The following is a 19,682-nucleotide window of genomic DNA, read 5'->3' on the forward strand; positions in this document are numbered from 1 at the left end:
CTTTACTGTGATATAACTGATGTACAGAACTGTATAAGTTTAAAGGGTATCTCTTTTCCCACCTTAACCACCCTTTCTTTTGGTCCTTCATTATCAAAAGGCCTGTCCCTCCCCATGGGACCAATTCCTCCAGCCTGACATCTGGAGAAGACATTGAAAGTGAGGCGATAAACAGGCAGTCCTGTAGTAGCACAAGTGAGAGGTAACAAGGGCCAGAACTAAATTCAAATTTTCAGAGAACACCTAAGCAGGGAGATAATCACATATAACTGCTGGCACAGATGTGTTTGTGTTCTCACATAACTGGGAGCAGAGGAGAAAGAAAGAGTGTAGAACAGTGATCTCTAAGTTCGGATGTGGCATGAAAACAAGATGTCTGTTTATATTTACATTTCACCTAAGAGGAGGGGGAGGAAATCAACCTCCATGGACATACTACAGACCAACAGTAACATGTGCCCTATGGTGGCACCCACAGCATCCTCTGTGTCTGTGTCCCCAGGTGACAGGTGGACACAGTGGTTCTCACAGCATGTGTGGTAGACTGCACTTTATCTGTGTCAAACTGGGTGAATGAACAGATTTTATCATCTCTTTTTAACAAAACAATCTTTACAAAATGTGGCTTAAACAGATTCCTGCAAATAAACTATGGATTTAAGACACTTAGAATGCAAGAAACAAAGAAGAAAAAAGCAGAGAAGATACTCCTAGAACAAGCCACCCTGCCCCCCAGCCACATCATGAGTTAAACCAGGGAGGGTCTCATCAGATTTGACAAGATTTGGACCAAAAACTTGTCAAGACTATTTGAAATAAGTATATATTCCTACACCAATGTTGTTAAGTGTAAATCTGACACTAAGATTATATTGAACCTTGAGAAATTAGCTAATGATAATATATGCAAAAAATATCTGATTGATAAACACATTGGAAGAGTTTGCTCAGAAAATTCTTATTGCTGGAAATATGCTGTCAAGGAAGTAGGGAACCCACTGGCAGAAAAGATAAGAGTCTATAAGGCTGTGGCAACTGAAATTCCTGGTCTTTGCCCTGGGGCAAAAGTCGCTCTTTTAGGGTGAGGAACTTTTAAAAGAATATTTTATCTGAGGATAACTTTTGAAAACTTTTAATCTCTTTTTATTCTCATCTCCTATGCAGTCTTTAATTTCAAATAATGGGGTATAATAAAAGTGTGGGTAAATGAATATGAAATTGCTTTGAACACATTTTGCTTTGCATGTTTTTTTTTTTACATCTTTCTTATTATAATTGCTTTACAATGGTGTGTTAGTTTCTGCTGTATAACAAAGTGAATCAGATATATATATAACAAAGTGAATCATATATATATATATATATATATATCCCCGATACAGTATTTGTTTTTCTCTTTCTGACTTACTTCACTCTATCCTGTTCCTTTGATCTATATTTATGTTTTTGTGCCAGTACCATACTGTCTTGATTACTGTAGCTTTGTAGTATAGTCTGAAGTCAGGGTGCCTTGCATGTGTTCTTAATTTAGCACATAGGAAGCAGAAGCCAGAAAGATTCCATATGTTTGCTGTCGTTTATCCTGACTAGATATTCAACATCTCCATTGCACCAAAATTATATGAAGTCAACCAAAGTTGTACAGTTGGGCAGGGTAGGTCAGATACTTCACAAAGCCATACAACTCATCTATGACTCTATTCACATCCAAGTAGATTTTGGTGACCATCAAGTTAACCCCTAACAAGACTCAAGGAAACCTAGTTACTAAAGTACTAAGAGACAAGTTTAGTGTCCTTGCCTTCTTCATGGGCCCCCAGAGGTAAGTTCCCGGCCAGGCGGCCACCTCATGAGACACACACAGTAGCCTGGGCACTTGCAAACGTATGGTTGGTGCTATCAGATCACTTGTTTGACAAAAAAGCACAAGCATTTCAAACCACGTTGTCCAAAAAGGAGTAAATGACTGTACCTCATCCCGATTTCCCTTGTTGCAAATACGTGAAGCAAGCTTAAAAAATGATCAAAAAGGAAACAAGATCCTTTCCCTGCCTCTCTTCCTTTTCATTGTTTTACGGGTCAAACCCCAGCAGCCAACAGGGCACTTCCAAGCCCCTCCACCCTTATTTGCCATAAAAGGAACCAGATCTGATATTTGTCCAGGCCCATCCCCTTCTGCACTCCATTTTTTCATGAGAATTAGTATTTATTTTTAAGGCAAAAAAATCGACTCCATGACTCAGCTGCCTTAACACTTAAGAACCGTTCAATTAATTAAACAAGGAGGCCTTTAGATCCAAGTGGCTCTAATGCCTCAGGGGCCTAGGAAAACAAAAACCAAAATCTAGTTCTGTAAATGCCTCGAGGTTACGAAATCAAAGCCTGTTACGAAATCAAAGCCCAAGGACAGCCAATCACAAACAGTCAACTGGGCTCTAAGTGACAGCCATTCAATAATTTCCTGGCTCTGCCTCTGCTTTTTCTCCTGTTGGTGGACTCCTAATCACTTCTGGTTTGGCGCTGCCTGATTGGGACTGGATTTTGCTCAAGTAAACTCTTAAAATTCTTTAATAAAAATTTTAATTTAAGAATAGTTGATTTACAATGTGTTAATTTCTGCTATACAGCAAAGTGATTCCGTTTTATATATATATTCTTTTTCATATTCTTTTCCGTTATGGTTTATCACAGGATATTAAATATAGTTCCCTGTGCTGTACAGAACCTTGTTTATCCACCATATATATAATAGTTTGTATCAGTTAACCCCACCCTCCCCTTCTGCTTGGCAACCACAGGGTCTGTTCTCTATGTCTGTGTCTGTTTCTGTTTCGCAGATCTCCTAAAAATTCTTAATATGCCTCAGTTTATCTTCTAACAAACAGAGCCAATCTTTAAGATGTTTAGCATTGCGATTCATTCCAATGTCATGTTTTTAAAATAAAAAGTAGGAAAGAAAACAAAAAAAGCGAAAGAAAGACAAAAAGAATAGAGAAGGAACTGTGTAGGGAAGAGGAGGGAAACTTCCAGGAGGGCCTCAGAAGTCAGCCTGAGGCTCTGGGAAACAAACATTCAAGAGGAAACAAATATCAGGCATCAAAGTGTGAAAAGCTCCCCAGGAGGGCAATTGCTGGTAGCTGGAAGCAGTTCCTTAGGACTCTGGAAGTATCTTTCACCACTTCCTACTACAAAAAGCAAATTCCCTAGCTCTTTATCAGGGGCAGCATTCAAATGAGCCCAGATAAAATGATTCCCTTAAATTTGTCTTTGAAGTGGAAATGTGATCCTATGCAAAGCACCAAAGGAGTAACAGCAATTTCAACTGCCTTCTGGGATGAGGTGTTTACAATCAAATGCGTGAATTACAGCAAGTGGTCCCGTAGGTTAGAATCACCCTTCCCATCAAGGGCATGCACTTGAGACCCATGCTTTGAGAAAGGAGTCACTTAAAAGCGGCACCTAATTTCTGTCTCCGGAGACTCCAGGCCCTTCAATTCAACGCTGGCCTCCATGAAAAAGACCACGCGGGGAAAACACAAGACTATCTTAACTAACTCCTGAACCCAAATGCCACCAATGCCGTGCGCTGAAATGAATTTACAAAGTCACAGGGAGAACTGTGACCGGTCACACCCAAAGGAACCATCTGCCATTCTTCTAATTATATTTGATGCCATCTTTATATTTAAGAAAATTTTATCATTTGATTTTTAAATGTACACAGGAGGGAATGTAACTACATTACCCTGTCATACATCCCCTGGTTTCAGTTCATGTTTTTTAGTGATTTATTTATTAGCTTTTTCCCCTTGAATATGAGTGCCTCAGTGTCACCAACAGAGGCTGGCACATGGTTGGTACATATTAAAAATATTTATAGAATGGTTAATGTTATTTTATCATTTCTTATGTATTATATCCCTGTGTTTTTTGTCCCCCAAACTTAGCCTGTTGCACTGTTAGTAAAGAGAGATCGTCCATATAAGCTTTATTTAGAGCAAACAGAAAAAGTTCACTTTAAATAATCAGGTATGCCATATGTTCAAGTGAATATGTTTTATTAAATGCATACTAATATCTTCCTATAGTATGTGAGTATACATAATAAATTAAAAGGTTTAAATTTATTAAATATAGATATAATACCAGAACGTGATTACTTCAGATGAGAAAATCAAAATAAACCCATTTTTAAGTCTCGTTTGGTCACTCCAAATGGATATTTGCTCATAAAAAAATACACTGACTTTTTTCCCTGGGGAAAAAAATTAATTCCATAGCAATGTAGTTAAGGGACATGTTTTATTTCATAGCTTTTCTGCAAGCAAACTTGCTTTGATACAAAATGAGTTCAATGGTACAGGTGCTACTGTCCACTCAAGCAAAAGAAAACCTCACATTTACATGAATGCACTTTATGATGATATTCTTACAGGATAAGAGGGCTCACGTCCAGGACGCCTCTGGCCTCAGGTGAAGCCACGGCACAGAAACACGCAAGAGTCTGGGAATCTCAGAGCATGGGCAGGTGCAGAAAGGAACTTTCTGTGAGTTCTCCGTCAGGTACAAGGTTAAGAACTGTGGCGGGTGTGTTTGTCTTTTTGCCCCCCATCTTGCAGTTTACACTTAGATCATCTTGGAATAGATCGCTGTGGGTGTCTTTTGGCTTTTCAGAGTTTCCAGAGAAGCAAGAAGGTGTCCTGAGGTATCCTTCACGTTAGCTCCCAGTGGAGGGCTGGCTGTCGGGAAGTCGTGGACTTACCTGCAGGTATAGTGATCTCAGGTGTGCTCCACACGCTCAGTGCAGAAACGTTAGTGCCTATCAAACTCTCTCCCCCCTCATGGAGGATGTGACTAAAACCCCAGACTATCATCTGACCCAAATTATACAGATAAAAGAAAAAGACAAATACACAAATAAGGCCATCTGCAGAACTTTAAACTCACCTCTTGCATTATTTCACAATAGTCTCTACATCATATGTTACATCTTTCAGACTTAAATAGTAAAGGCTTTAGGAAGGACAGTGGTAGAACCAACTGCACTATCTCTTGGAGGACTTGTCCAATTTGCTGGCAGGTGATTTCCTCTGGGGTGTGGGGATTTTGGAAGGCTTGGCTGCGGACGGCCGAGAATCTGCTCGGGGCGTAGGCCTGTGTGTCTGGGGGACAGTCTCCACGTCGGAGCACACGGACTGGATTTCCGAGATGTCAAAGTCTGATGCATCGCTGCCTCGGCGGCTGCTGGCCCGGCTACCAGCTTTGCTGCCAGCTCGGCTTCCTGGTCGGCTGTGGGTCTTCTTGGGATCTGAGGAGAGAGGGCAGAGATGGGTCACCCTTCCTACTGCATCCAGCTGCCACCGATTCTTGAAACTCAGTGCCAGGTTTAATCTCAGTCAGTTTTCTGGACACCCAGTAGGCGCTCAAGAAATACATGTTGATTTCATGGCCTTGCTCCCACTCTAAGTAGATGAAATATACAAAAAGCTCAATTTACAAACAAAAAGCAGGTTGGGGGCTACCCCACTTAAAATGGAATTCCATTTACCACACACAGACATAAGGAATAGATATATCTCTTGAGATAGACTGTGTTTTCCAAAGTTTGGCAGGTATAACCCAGGGACGTGTGCAGTACGAACGCACAGCACAAATTTTGCCTAGGATAAGTAATTCGAAGCACAAAGGAATTGAAGACAAAAGACTTGAAAGTTTAAAGAAGCTTCAGGCTTGCTGTGCTTAGGATCCCCGGGGTCAGGGCCAGTGCATCTGGGTTTTTCCAACCACCCCAAACAGAACCCAGTGCAATTTCCAAGCAGCAGAGGAGGCCAGACTTTCGGTCAGAAGGGGTAGATCCTGCCACAGTTTTTCTTCAATTCCACAGTCACTGTCTCATCCTTCTCTGGTACTTTCCAAAAGGGATGTTTGAGTCCCTTATGCCCATGGCTCACTGATCCCCTACCTTTGATGGAGGACTGGGACCACATGTCATTTCAGAAGAATACAGCAGCATTGATTTGTCTTCCCCGATTAGGAAGAAATGGGATTTTCATATTCAGATCACACTGCAAAGCCACGAGAGAAGGAACGCAGCAGACTCACCAGCAAACTGTGTCCGCACTCGGGAAGCTGCGGTTGTGATCAAGCCACTGTCTTCCCCGGAGTGGAAGCCTTTCCCTGATAAATATCCCGGAAGTCGAAGCTTGCTTCCCTGTATCGGCGTTCCCTGTGTCGAATCAGGGAAAAGACATTTCAGATATTGCTCCTGTCCCGTGATTCTCCACTGACACCACTTCACAGATGGGTGGGAACCCTCCACTAGACACTCAGGAGGTGAGGAGGCATGGGGTTCTCACTTGCTTTTCTCCACTAATTTCTTATTCTCTCCCTAAATTCAGAGGGACCCCTCTAAAGAAAATGAATTCATGTTGGAGAGAAAACACAAAAGTGGAGATTCCCCGAGGAAACATAGACAAACTCTGAGTATGTTAGTATCTTTCAGATTGTCAGTGAATTATCACAGAGTTGAGAGAGTAGAGCCAAAAAGATGATGGTGGCTGCATGGTCCCGAGAGAAGACTGGCCTCTAAAAAATCGTGCTTGGACTCTCTGCTGCCTGCAAGGCTTTTAGGGAACTACACAGAAATAAATAAACAGAAATTGAACAGGAAGAAAATAAGGAATGCCTAGACAGCCACCATTTAAACAAACATAACTGCCAAAAAGAGAAAAAAGTGATGTGCTGTATCTTGGTAAGATGTCACTTCCTCTCTTGGCTCCGTCACTGTCTACGGTCCTTACAAGATACCTAGGCAATGTTTGGGGATGATTCTCTTAAAATTCTTACAGGAGTTTGCAGAGAATGTCTAAAGTAATCACAACTATGACATTTTATTCTAAATCTAAAATCATTCACGTTTTCTGGATCACTACAACATTTTGGAAATTCTCCCAAAGTTAAAAAAAGAACCAAAAAACAAATCTGGGAAGTATAAAAACATCATATTCCTCAATGAACTCACAGTCAGGGAACTGTTTGGAGGAAACAGATCTAAACAATTACATATGCTTTTTGAAAAATTGATTTTCCTTTATTAAATAGTTTTAAATGTTTAATAAGCATAATAAGGTCTTTAATAAGACCTTTAGATATATCAGGGTTGCAATTTATTAATATTAATGATATTCATAATTCATTTACATATGTATTCTCTACATACATTTAAATATAGAATTTATATAGAATTCGTACACATATAATACTTGGGACTTCCCTGGTGGTCCAGTGGTTAAGAGTCTGCACTCCCATGGTAGGGGGCAGGGGTTCGATCCCTGGTGGGGGAACTAAGATCCTGCATGCTACTCAGCGTGGCCAAAAAAAAAGATGCTTAAGCATTGAAAATACTCTCACTAGTCTAACCACAATTAATCCTCACACTTACCTACTCACTTTTTCACAATTGTGAAAGAGGAGGGCCTGAAGAGGGCAGTAAATTGCCCGAACTCTGACAGCTCTGCTCCAGTTAAATTCCTAACTCAGATTCTCAACAACCCAGGAGAGAGTGAGGACTCACAGGTGAGGAAATATATCACTCAAGATGACAGTTCATTACCATGAAGGACCAAGAGCATTCTTTTCAGATGCCTTGATATTCTGATTTTATAGTCACAAACCTACCCCGTGCTCTTAAAGACCCTTCCATAGAAGGATACTGTTGTTTTGCCTCATGAGGCTATTTGAAATGAAACCTAGCTCTGTATTAGCCAAAATAATAGACTTAAATTTGCAGGGGGGGTTTCCACTTTTCAAAAATTTGAACTAACAGAGTAGCACAGCCCTAAATATTTAAAGCAAACATGTCACTTTAGGTTCCTTCAACTGCTCTCAGTTTTGGCTACAAGAGATCCATCAGAAGCGACAGACGCCTCAGACGTAACATATGATACTAACATCACTCACTTGAGGGAAGGGGGAGAAATGAGGGGCTGGGGGATGAGGAAGAGTTGAGGAATGGGCTTCTGCCCCAACTCTATACCACCATCCGCAATTTCCATTTCCATCATTTCAATCTGAGTCAGGAGGGCAATGACATTTTCTCTGCCTACCTCTCAGTATGAGTGTGAGGGTTACGTAACAGATAAGAGTTTTGAAAAGCTTAAAAGGCTTTTGAGAGGTACTAAATTAGTTTTATCCAGGAGTCCTTGCCTTTAATATGAAATACCTCCTTGGTTTCAATAACAGTTCTTTAGGGATTTTTCTCCCTTCCTTATGGTGATTCTAATCAAATATGTGATTTATTTGGTGCCTATGTTTATCATTTTACAAAGAACTTTCTTTAAAAGACGTATGGTTGACTTCCAATTGAATATAAATGATCTGATATATAAGTTAATCTCGGCAAATTTTATATCACCTAAATATCTTATCCCCATATAGCATGTCATTTAAAAAAGTGAGAGGGTCCTGAAAAAAATCATTAAGTCTAATAAAGATACATACCTTTTGAGAATGACAGATAACTTTTTGCCTATCCGAGCCCCCAGCCCCTTGCGCTGGTAACTAAAAAGCTTGGGTCTCATCCACCCAGTGTTCTTGGGCAGAAACAGACATACCAGACAGTCAGAAGGACCTTGCCCAGAGAGAACACTCAGTCCACATTCTTTCAATTTAAGTGATTCTCTTGCAAATGATACTGCCTCTCACTCTCACCTAAAAAGGGCTACAGCATTTCTTGCCCAAATTATGTCTAGAAGCAAAAGCATACCATCAGCTTGAAAAGAAACCTGACTTAGGTCTGGGTATAATCTCCTGTATGTCACTCTCCCAGGGGAGAAAAGCAAAATTAAGTATGAGAAAGAGAACAGAAAAACAAAAAAGGCTGAGAGCCTGCAGAGGTGACTAGGTTAGGTTGACGCCCTTCGAGGAGCTATAAACTGTCTTTTGTGTTCACCCCTTACTCTCACGTTCCTAGGGTTGAGACTTATAATATAGAAGTCTGTAAAAAGACGACATATTATCAAAAGTACATTTATTAAGAGTGAGGTGAAGCAGTGTTAGTAGGTGATCATTTCAGTTAAAGGCGGCTGTTAGGCTGGAATCTGGGGCCTTACAATACCTCTGGAGATGACATGGGGAAGTCTGAGCACTCAGCTGGTTTACAAGGAGTTGACACCTTGCTGTTTGTCAACCAGGGTTTACCATAATTGCGTGTTAAAGGATGGAGAATCTGTATGGAACAATGGCAAATCAAACGTAAAGGACGGCAGATAAAAAAACAAAGCCACGGAAAGAGAGATTCACAGCCATTCATTTCACAGTAAGAATGATCATCATTAAAAACAAATAGATGGACACCAAGGGGGAAAAGTGGCGGGGGTGGTGGTGGGATGAATGGGGAGATTGGGATTGACATGTATACACTAATATGTATAAAATAGATAACTAATAAGAAACTGCTGTATAAAAAATAAATAAAATAAAATTCAAAACTTAAAAATAAAAAAACAAAAACAAATAGAAAAGGTCTGATGGCAAATCACACACACCAAAAACATGAATGAAGCTTTAAAAAGGAAAAACAATCTGAAAGGTAACCAAAGCCCCTAAACAGATCGTCTTTATATGGGCCACAGGGCAAAAGCACGCGTGCACACACGCGCACACACACACACACACACACACACACATTTTAAATTCTTCATCTTCCATATTGTGAGAAGGGACACATTTGGAGAAAGCTGGTCCTACAAATTCTAGGGACCCCCCCCACAAACATTCAAAAGCATACTGTAGACAGTGAGCGCAGAGGAAGAGGAAACGAGTCCTACCTTGGGTGTGCTGGTGGCAGGGACCTGCGGGGAGGCTGCCTGGCCAGCCTGGCTGGACACGGATGTGGACCGGTTGGGCGAGGCTCCCCGGGATGAGGGCCTTGATCTCCGGCCCCGGGGCCGGAAAGCAGCCATTCCCTGACTGGCTCCATCCGCCAAGATGAACTTCTCCCTTAGCTCCATGTTTGTCCTTCCTTTAGCTGGATGACGGAACACACAAGGCACACAAACGAAAGGAAGGAAAAAAAAAGAGGGGCTCAGTCGAGTGCGGGTGGGGGAGGGGAAAACTGCCATCTGGCGCCACAGACCACGTGGAGGATTGCAAGAACACCTTTTTGCCATGCCAACTCCAACTCAGCATCACAAAAAGTCAAATGCATTCCTTTACAATGCATTCCTTTCAGATACAGGCCAGTTGGGGAAAGAAAAAAATAAAAGTGTGTTTATTCTAACACTAGACACCAGCCAAGAGTAACCACTATTAAAGAGAGAGTCAGCATGAAAATGACAAGCTCATGCTCAAATATTGTTAATCCACCCACTACTGATGCCTGCAGGGTTTCACTATGCCATCCCCACCCTGAGAGGACAAGTCAGGGAGGCGGGGACTGTGTCTTTTGCGTGTACTACTGAGGTCAGGAAATTGCCAGTCTTTCACCATCGGGATTAATTGGACAATTACACAGAATGAGAGATGCGTTGTTAATCATGACGACGACACAGAAACTTTCAGGTTTTGCACTTTCAATGAGGCGGCTGGTATTTTTATTTTATGCCTTAAAAACTTGGTTTTACAGCATGCAAAATAACAAATAGCAGACCCCAGGATCCGTGAGGTCATCTGTGATGCAACACTCACACCAACACACGTGCACTCGGAGAAGGCCCCGCCAGAACCCCGTGTGCAGGGTGTTAGCCTGTGTTTGATCACTTACACAACCCCTACATTTGCAACACCCGAAGCGTGTTGAAAGTCCAGAATTTCAATTTGGAAGCACCAGCTCAGCTGGATGTGAGTTAAGCCATACGCGATGGATGAAGCATGTTATTTTAAAACAAAACGATTAAAGCAAGAATGTCAAAGTAGGAAAGAGGAGAGGTCAGAGGGGAGAGGCAAAGAGAGGGGTCGCCAACCTATAGTAGGCTGAGTAGTAGTAATTGAAGAGTTTGATTCCGAACGTAACATTTTACTCCCATGATGATGAACTAGAAGAAATGACACAGGATACCAATCACATTCAAGAAAACTGTTAGCAGGAGAAGAAACAAAGTACAGTAGTTGATTATGCAAGGGTTGCTCAGATCGGGCCTTTAGCGCACAATTTAGGAGAAAAGTGGCCCTGCGAAGGGAAACACTCAAAGGTCTGACTCAGGATGAAAAATGTATTTGGAAGACTTCACCCCAATTGAACTAACTTTCCTAGGCTACCCCACAGAACACTCTGCATGCTCAATTCTTTGTTTCGTAAATGGAGCTGCATTACCTTCAGCTGCATTATTTCCAAAATATAGAAGGAAGGCCTGCTGACTGGCTGCCGGGAACGCACTCCCAGATACCTGAGAGCTATGGTATATTATGTGTGCATATTGGTAAGGCTCTAATCTGTAACTTCAGAATTCAGAGTCAAATTAGCAGTTCATTATTTAAAAAAAAAATTTCAATACAGCTTTCCTCGCCTCCCCCTAATTTCACAAAAACTTCCGCTTTTAAACTTTTACTGTACGGTATCTTCAATCTTCGTCGCTCAATTTTCTTTCCCCTTACTTTGCTACTTAACGACAGAGGAAATCCTTCCCCTGGTTGGTAGAATTGCTCATTTTGAAACTTGCAGATGGGAACGCCTCATAAAGGAAAATCTATTCTAGTGTTTCCTGCCTCCCAGTCTCCTAGTTATCCAGGAGAAGTAAAAAAAACTATGAGAGGAACACGGTTTACACAATTGCCACAAGTTCTTTGGGAACTTCAGGCTGACAGACCAATGTGAAACATTCCTTACTGTAATAAATGACCAAAATTAGCCCCACTGCGTTTTTGATGCTGGAAAATAATACAAGATCGATATACTTTCGTGGTGTTATTATCTTGACATAAGTATCTCCTTACCCCTGCAAGGATCATTTTTCACTAAGAACTCATCCAGGGCCATCCATCCACCTCCAACACGAACCATCACAGTACTTCGCAGGATTCGGACAAGCCGGAGTTGCTGGGAGTCTCCAAACTGGGAAGAGGAAGAAAGAAGACCCTCTAATTGTCAAGAGGAAATCTCAAAGGATGAGGTGCGATCTGCGTAAGCAACCAACTCTAACTTCTTGTTTAGTTCGCAGCGATTAGTAAAATCTCAGAGAAAGGGGTTTATCATGATCTGCGTTAGGCGGCTGCATGCTGATTTAGCCCAAAGGAAATAGTGTGGAAAAAGATAACAAAGGTTATCACAGTAATATTGAAGCTTTCTTCTAAAAATGATTTTTCTCTCTTATGACGGAAACAACATTAGTAAGGCAGTAATGGAAAATGTTTCTAGAGATTAAACACAGCCATGAAAATAAGCACTGGCCCACTTGCCCAGGGCTTCCAGGAGGTAAGATGATTCTAAAGAAAATTTAATAAACTCTGATTCTTCTTCATGAAAACTTCCTTTTACACCTGAAACTGTTTTCCACTGAAATCCGTGGGAGAAATCTTTATAAACTCATTCTGTTTTCTCTAAACAGTTCTGACTTAGAGAGATAAGGTAGTAAATGATCATGACTAATAAAAATTTCACGGTTAAATAAAACTTCTGCATCACTAATGATCTGGTAGGCTAATTTGTTAAAGGCTGGATTCATGTGCCATTTTTAGATTACTGTAATATTAGAACAGTCACTGACACATTAGGAATGATACAGCTTTCAAATCTAAACGGCTTTTCTTTAAAGCGCTATATACCAAAACTGCTGACACTGAGAAGCACTTGTCTTTTGATCTCCAATCATATACACTACAGATTCTGCAGGTCTTGAATAAACGTCTAGACTACAGGTAGTTTCTGATGATAAGGTTTATTTATTACGAAAGCCCATGAGAAATGATTTTATACTTTTAAATCATTTCTAATAAGCTCGTGTCCAACTTATAAAAACCACCAGACTGAATTTCATGGTTGCCAACCCGGTGGATACCATAGCAAAATGAACAGTCAAGTAGACATAAATAGCTTCTTTTTAAGGCAGGTAACATACAATTGTGACTACTTGTCTGGGCTCATGATGGATAAACAGAAAACGTGAAGTAGAAACAATCTGCTGCTTTTCATAAATTTTAACACTCTGAGTTTCAGGAAGAGAACACTAGGACAAAGCCAACCATTCCAGATCCTGAAACTCAGAAAGGACCTGGAAAGCATGTAAAATGCACCAGTGGGACTCAGGCGTTTACATCAAACCTTTTCACATCACTTTTTCTAAAATGGTTTTTAAGCCTTGAGACTTCAACTTTCCTGTAGTTGTACCTGCTCTAGAAATGTAAATTAAAATTAAAAAATAAAAATGCATATTTATTTTGTTAGAAAAAATTTGGTGCTGCTAATAAGCAAAGGGAAAGGAGGGGATTTAAAGAAAATTACCCTTAAGGAACCAGATAATTAGACGATACGCTTTTGTTCCAAGACTATGTTCAAAACAAGTTTTAAGGATATAAATATTTATTTATTTATATCGTCATATAAAGAATATAAAAATATTTTATAGAGATATTTCAATTATTTCCATTATAATAAACATGAATGACTTTAAATTTTATTTTGAGAAGGCATTTTCTGACAACTACCATTGTCTTTAGAATTTCCGTAATTTTCTCAACAGCTAAACTGTGAGACCAAAAAAAAAAAAACAAAAAGGACGCTAGTGTTGTTCTATGTGCTGTGAATTAAACCTTTTGAAATATTTCATCCTTTCCATAAACAAAAGATGCTATCCCAATTACTAACTCAGAAAATAACAAGAACGGAAATGTAACTTTTTATGGAAACTAATGGAAGTTTTCAAAACATCTATTCAAAATAACTGAAAATTTTTATTTGAAAAAATTATTTGCTTGCAATAAATGGGGAGAATAGGTAATTTGAAACTTAAGATGTAATATGGCTTAGAAACTGAGGGGCAGAATAATAGCTAATAGGATATGGTCAGGTACTATAAATAGCATGGTTCTTTCCAAAAGCACAGAGTAAAAAACTCTCCTTGTTTAAATCAAAATCTGATTTCTCTTGTCTTCAGTTCTAAAATTCTGATCATGATGCAGTGCCCTGGACAATTTATCCTGACTTAAATGTGAGGTCAAAATGACATAAAGTATGACTAAGATTTTGTGTAAGTTATAAGAGAAACATTTCCTCAAAAGGAATGACATCATTTAAAACCTCCAGAGTTAAAGTTTCTACTCAGGATGCAAAGCCCTAAATCAATGAATTAGGGCACAGGGACAACAGCTGCTTTGGAGAGATCACATCACCGTGGCCAAGTGCCATGGTGACCTCTCCCCTGTGCTGTTTTCCCAGGTCACTGGCTGGATGCTGGCCCTTCGCTAGCTACCTTATACCAGGGCATACAGCTTCAATGGCCAAACACCAACGAGGCCACACAGAGATGTGTGGACAATCAACTTTGTGTTGCAATGAATACTTGTATACAATAGATGAGAATAGTATCATTAAAGACAGGAACTGAAAATTCCATTTGTAACACTGTACCCAGCCCAGCTACAGTTGATTATCTGGTTTGCTTAAAGGTAATCTCCTCATTTGAGACACAAGGCAAAAAAGAGTCCTGGATCAAGGACACTTATAGCGTATACAGAAACACCACGCCAACCAACAATGTAGTAGCTAGGGGGACAGCATGGGAAAGATTGGCCAGGGCAAGCTTTAATGACTATGAATTAAAGTTAAAAAAAATTATTGGGAACTTGAGAATACATTCCACTGGTTTATACCTGATTTCCCAGGAAGAACTGATAAAAAATGAAAAATGGAAGAAAGACATAATTAGTTCAACAGGAAACTTTCTATATGACTAGAACACACACACACACACACGCTCACACTTTGGGTTTCTGGATATAGTATCTAGTTTAGAGATGTGCAGGTACCCATTTTTCTCAACTTCAACCCAAATAATCAGAAATTTTTCTTTGCAAATTTTTGTGAAAGTCTTTGGGTTTCGAATTTAAGTTAAACATTCAAATATGTAGATGAATATTTTTCAATGTGGAAATATAAAAGCAAAATGAATAATGTTTCATTTATAAGTAATATACTGTAGGAGGGAAACTCTGCACATTTCCTATCTAGCTACTACAAATAAGAGATGTTCCAAAAAAAGAGAAAAAAGAGAAAGAGTGACAAAGTCACAAGGGTCTTCAAGTAATTGTTCTAAAGAAGGTGAACTGAGTTACTGAGATGTAAATTTTTTTAAATTTCTGCATCAGTGGAAAACACTACCTCTTTTTCACATTTACAAAAATAAGTAAACCCTTTAACTTCATTTCCTGGCTTGGAAAAGCTTTGTTACTGAAAATATGACAACTTACCTCTAATCACAATAAAATATAAAGTAATTCGAAGCAACCTAAATATATGAGATGTATTTTTCTGTGAATATTTTTCTCCTTGAATGGATGTATCATACATGTCAGAGATATGTCCTAATATACAAAATGCAAGCTATCTTTATATCATTAAAAATGACGAAAGATGGAATTTCATATACCATTATATTTGATAGAAGGTAAAAATAAATAACTGGCATTCCTGGGAAACAATGCAGACAAAGTTTTAAATTTTTATCCTTTGAAAGAACTACACAGCTATTTTGAAAACTTACCCTGTATTTGTTATCTCCAATCTGTTCAACTTGGAATCGTTTCGCACATTTGCACTTAGCTACCTGCCTTGTCACCTGCCAGAAGCAATGATAAAACAGTCACTTTCACATTAATATTACGTCGTGGCATCCTTAAAACCTGTACGCAACAACTAAACATGGAAATAAAACAACTGCATGAATTGTACACGGTATCTGGGCAGAACACACAGTGCTTGTTCTACCCGGTGGAAAGGTAATGAGTACCTCATCTTCAATTTTGTCAGCATCAGTGATAGGTTTGTATGCATCTTTATTTGGGTGAAGGGCAGCTACAAATTCATAGTAGTCGATGTATCCATCGCCGTCTCTGTCAAAGATGTCTGCAACTGCACTCATCTCCAGACGACTGGTAGGGAACTCTAACATTTTCAAAACAATGGTAAGTAGTGCTATTGAGGAATAACTGACAAATAAAACTGTAAGATATTTAAACTGTAATCATAATAATTTGATACACGCACACATTGTAGAGGGATTCCCCCCATCTAGTTAATTAACACATCCATCACCTCACATATTTATCTTTTACTCTTTGGTTTTTTTTTGAGTGAGAATGAATTTTACTCTCTCAGCTAATTCCAATTATACAATATGGTGTTATCAACCATAGTCACCATGTTGTACAGTAGATACTCAGACCGTATTCATTTTATTGCTGAAAATCTGTACCCTTGTACCAACCTCCCCCTATCTCCTCCACTTCCCAGCCCCTGGCAATTATTTTTCTACTATCTCTGTGAGTTTCACTTTTGGTTTAGATTCCACGTATGAGTGATAATTAAGATATTCTCAGTATATGTCATACTCTGGTCGCAATGAAAGTTGGTAAGAGCTGCTACTTACAATAACATTTTACAAAAAGATTTACGTCTTAAAGAAAAAGTAAATAGCATTAACTTGTTAAATCTGCCGTAAGACCTTCTCGATCGCACATTTTAATTGTAGCGTGGCCAGTTAAATGATTAGGATGATCAAGTATATTACAATCCTTAAAATAAACAAAAACAAAAACCTGATTTACATCACACAAGCACAACCACTACATGTGTGGCCTAAATTTACCTTTAACTACTATTAGGATGACTCTTACGAAATGGCTGTTTCTCTAGGCTAAAAACTGTTTAATATTAGCAAATTTCATATGGTTCAAGTACCACTTAAGGAATAATTTACATGAAATTTACTTTAAGAGTGCTTCTAGTAACATCTGCCAGAGAAATCACATACATGTGATCAAAATAATCTATCAGGGCTTCCCTGGTGGCACAGTGGTTGAGAGTCCACCTGCCGATACATGGGACACGGGTTCGTGCCCCGGTCCGGGAAGATCCCACATGTCGTGGAGCGGCTGGGCCCGAGAGCCATGGCCGCTGAGCCTGCGCGTCCGGAGCCTGTGCTCCGCAACAGGAGAGGCCACAACAGTGAGAGGCCCACGTACCGCAAAAAAAAAAAAAAAAAAAAAAAAAAAAATCTACCAAACAAGAAGGGGGCACATACCTTAAGAAGTTTTATAGCCTTCTAATTTCCTACTAATGACAATATTAGATCAGAATGTGAACTAAAATGAAAAAGAGAGAGACTGACTTGCATTTATTGATTTCCCATTTTATGCTGGGCAACACAATCTAAGAATTAAGTATTATTAACCTGATTACACTACATAGGGACACAGCTCCAGTGGAGAAAAGGAGTTTATCTGTGGTGACACAATTAGTAAGTGTGCCTGACTTCAAAGCCATAAATTTTAACTAAGGACAGTTTTTTTAAATTTTTTTTTTTGAGGGCAATGACTTCACAGCCAAGTTTAAAGGTGATGTTTTATTAGTAACACAGGTTTACTGGCTCCATAATTTTAAACTGTGCTTATTTTCTTTAAAAATTACATCTGTTATGGCCACCTCTCTTGGGACTTACTTGAGGAAAGAATCCCGTCAATAAATTCCTGTCGGGTTATTTTCCCATCCTGGTCTTTATCGATCCTCCTGAAGAAGTCCATCACTCGAGATTTCTTGTGATTCATCCATCGCATGTACTTTTTGCGCCAGACATCGAAATCAAAGTTGGCAAATTCCCTTAGCTGAAGAAGGCAAAAGGCATTTTGCCTGAGTTACTGCTGTGCTCAAATTATATCTTACACAATATGAATAACGTTATTTTGAATGATCCTCTAGATGACAAAAATTATATAATATGAATAATGTTTATAATGATCCACTAGATAACCAAAATTATATCTTATACAATATGAATGACGTTTTTAATGATCCTCTAGATAACACACAGATCATTCCCTCCAGGAAAGGTATCATCTTGCAAAGGGGACTTGAACATTTTTTCTCTAAAGTTTATTCTGTTACTGTCACTGTTTTTTCTTTACAAATAGAGGAAACAAAACTCCTCAAAAAGTCACACCGAAAATTTCTGATAATGCCGAACTCACAAAGGTGGTGTGGCCCAAGGTGACAGGAGATCTGTACCCCAGGGGGCAGGCCCAGCTGAACAAGACCGATTTTACCTATCTTATTACCCCTCACGTCTCTGCCACCAGCCGCTCCTAACTCCTCACCTTCTAAAAATTTACCAATTCTAGAATCTGACACCCTACACTTCAGATCACAGAGTATATATGAATAAGTGATCTGCATTATAAATGATTATAGTTGCCAGAAGATGCTGTCAGTAAACATACGTCAAGCCAGATCTTTTCCGAAGGAGTCAGCTCCTGATTATGTTACAACATACCTGTTTTTGACTTTGATTCCCTAAATCCAAGGCCCATATATCAGGGTTTTTCCCCCCATAAAAACATTCGTACCTGTGGCTTTAATTTTAGAAGTAAAATAAGCACTCAGACATCAAGAGTTTTCTTATCTATTATCAGAAACGTTGAAAAAAATCAAGATCTTGGCAATGTGTTCCGGTGAATGAGGGCAGATGACAAGATGGTACCCAATGTATGAGTTTTCTCACCTCCTCCAGCCTGTCCAGGGCGTCATTAAGCTTCCTCCTCCTTTCCAAGGCGAGCAGCCAGACTTGCTGCCACTTGCTCACCAGTAAGTTGACCCTGGGATTCTTGGTTTCGATTTGTGTCTGTGACCCAGAGGGATAGAAGCTTGACGCTGGGAAGCGTTTTCCTGTTCAAACGTAACTTGAGTTAGGATGGCAAAGTCTCCAGGGTTTTGAAATACATTAAGGCTTGACCTTTGCTGTTCCTTGTCCAGACTGAATCAACTTCATTACTAGCTATGATGTGAAGAAACACCCTAATTTAGGTGATGCACAATATCAGGGTCAAATGTGTTTTACTGAACAAGGGTCGCACACGGTTCAGAGACAGCAGAGAAATATTCTTGACGGGAGCCCTGAAATACTGGAAAGTTCTCTCAATACATTTATGTTTCAAACATTTTCCAGACTAAAATCTGCACCACTTCAATGACAAAGAAGCATCCTGCGGTCCTCCTCTTTGCTACTGCCAGGGCACTGCAGTGCGTGTGAATCAGTTTGGGCAAACCCAGCTGAGAGGAGGGCAGGAGGCACTGGGCGGCTCGCCAGAGTCAGACCAAGATACCCGACAAATTCCCAATCAAGTACGGAAGTGTGTGATTATGGTCCCAGCCTTCTTCCAGGTCCGTTTTCCACTGAGATTGTGTGTTTCCTGTGCATCGTCTCATATCCTAATTTACTGCCTTCCTAAAGTTTCCTCCCTCTTTCTAGTATTCACAAGTTTCTATAACTTCACAGAGCAATTATCTCACTGCAGTTTCCTCATCTAACTAAATCGTTCAATGTGACCTAGAAAAATAAATCACTGGCCGAAGCTTTCATAGGAAGTTAGCATCCAAGCTGAGATTTGCCCAGAATTCCTAACTCCCGTGGAGTTACATAAAAATATCAATAGCTAATATTTATTGAGCATTTAACAGTATTCCAGGAAGTATGCTAAGC

At 39.7% G+C, this 19,682-nt stretch overlaps 1 protein-coding gene across 1 annotated transcript in view; it reads right to left on the bottom strand.

Moving 5' to 3' along the window:
- Positions 1 to 4,041: 4,041 nt before the first annotated feature.
- The window catches only part of DST (dystonin), a 485,281-nt gene continuing 469,640 nt past the window's right edge, over positions 4,042 to 19,682 (bottom strand). Inside the window, exons 88-97 of the mRNA XM_024754681.1 lie at positions 18,705 to 18,868; positions 17,649 to 17,811; positions 15,939 to 16,093; positions 15,693 to 15,767; positions 14,803 to 14,820; positions 11,932 to 12,049; positions 9,828 to 10,027; positions 9,116 to 9,226; positions 6,103 to 6,226; positions 4,042 to 5,308 (exon numbers count right to left, since the gene is read on the bottom strand). Coding sequence (XP_024610449.1) covers positions 5,046 to 5,308; positions 6,103 to 6,226; positions 9,116 to 9,226; positions 9,828 to 10,027; positions 11,932 to 12,049; positions 14,803 to 14,820; positions 15,693 to 15,767; positions 15,939 to 16,093; positions 17,649 to 17,811; positions 18,705 to 18,868 — 1,391 coding nt within the window. The 3' untranslated portion in view covers positions 4,042 to 5,045. The remainder of the gene's footprint in view (positions 5,309 to 6,102; positions 6,227 to 9,115; positions 9,227 to 9,827; positions 10,028 to 11,931; positions 12,050 to 14,802; positions 14,821 to 15,692; positions 15,768 to 15,938; positions 16,094 to 17,648; positions 17,812 to 18,704; positions 18,869 to 19,682) is intronic.

The sequence above is a fragment of the Neophocaena asiaeorientalis genome, unplaced genomic scaffold (genome assembly GCF_003031525.2).
Source record: "Neophocaena asiaeorientalis asiaeorientalis breed wild unplaced genomic scaffold, Neophocaena_asiaeorientalis_V1.1 scaffold319, whole genome shotgun sequence".
NCBI lineage: Eukaryota > Metazoa > Chordata > Mammalia > Artiodactyla > Phocoenidae > Neophocaena > Neophocaena asiaeorientalis.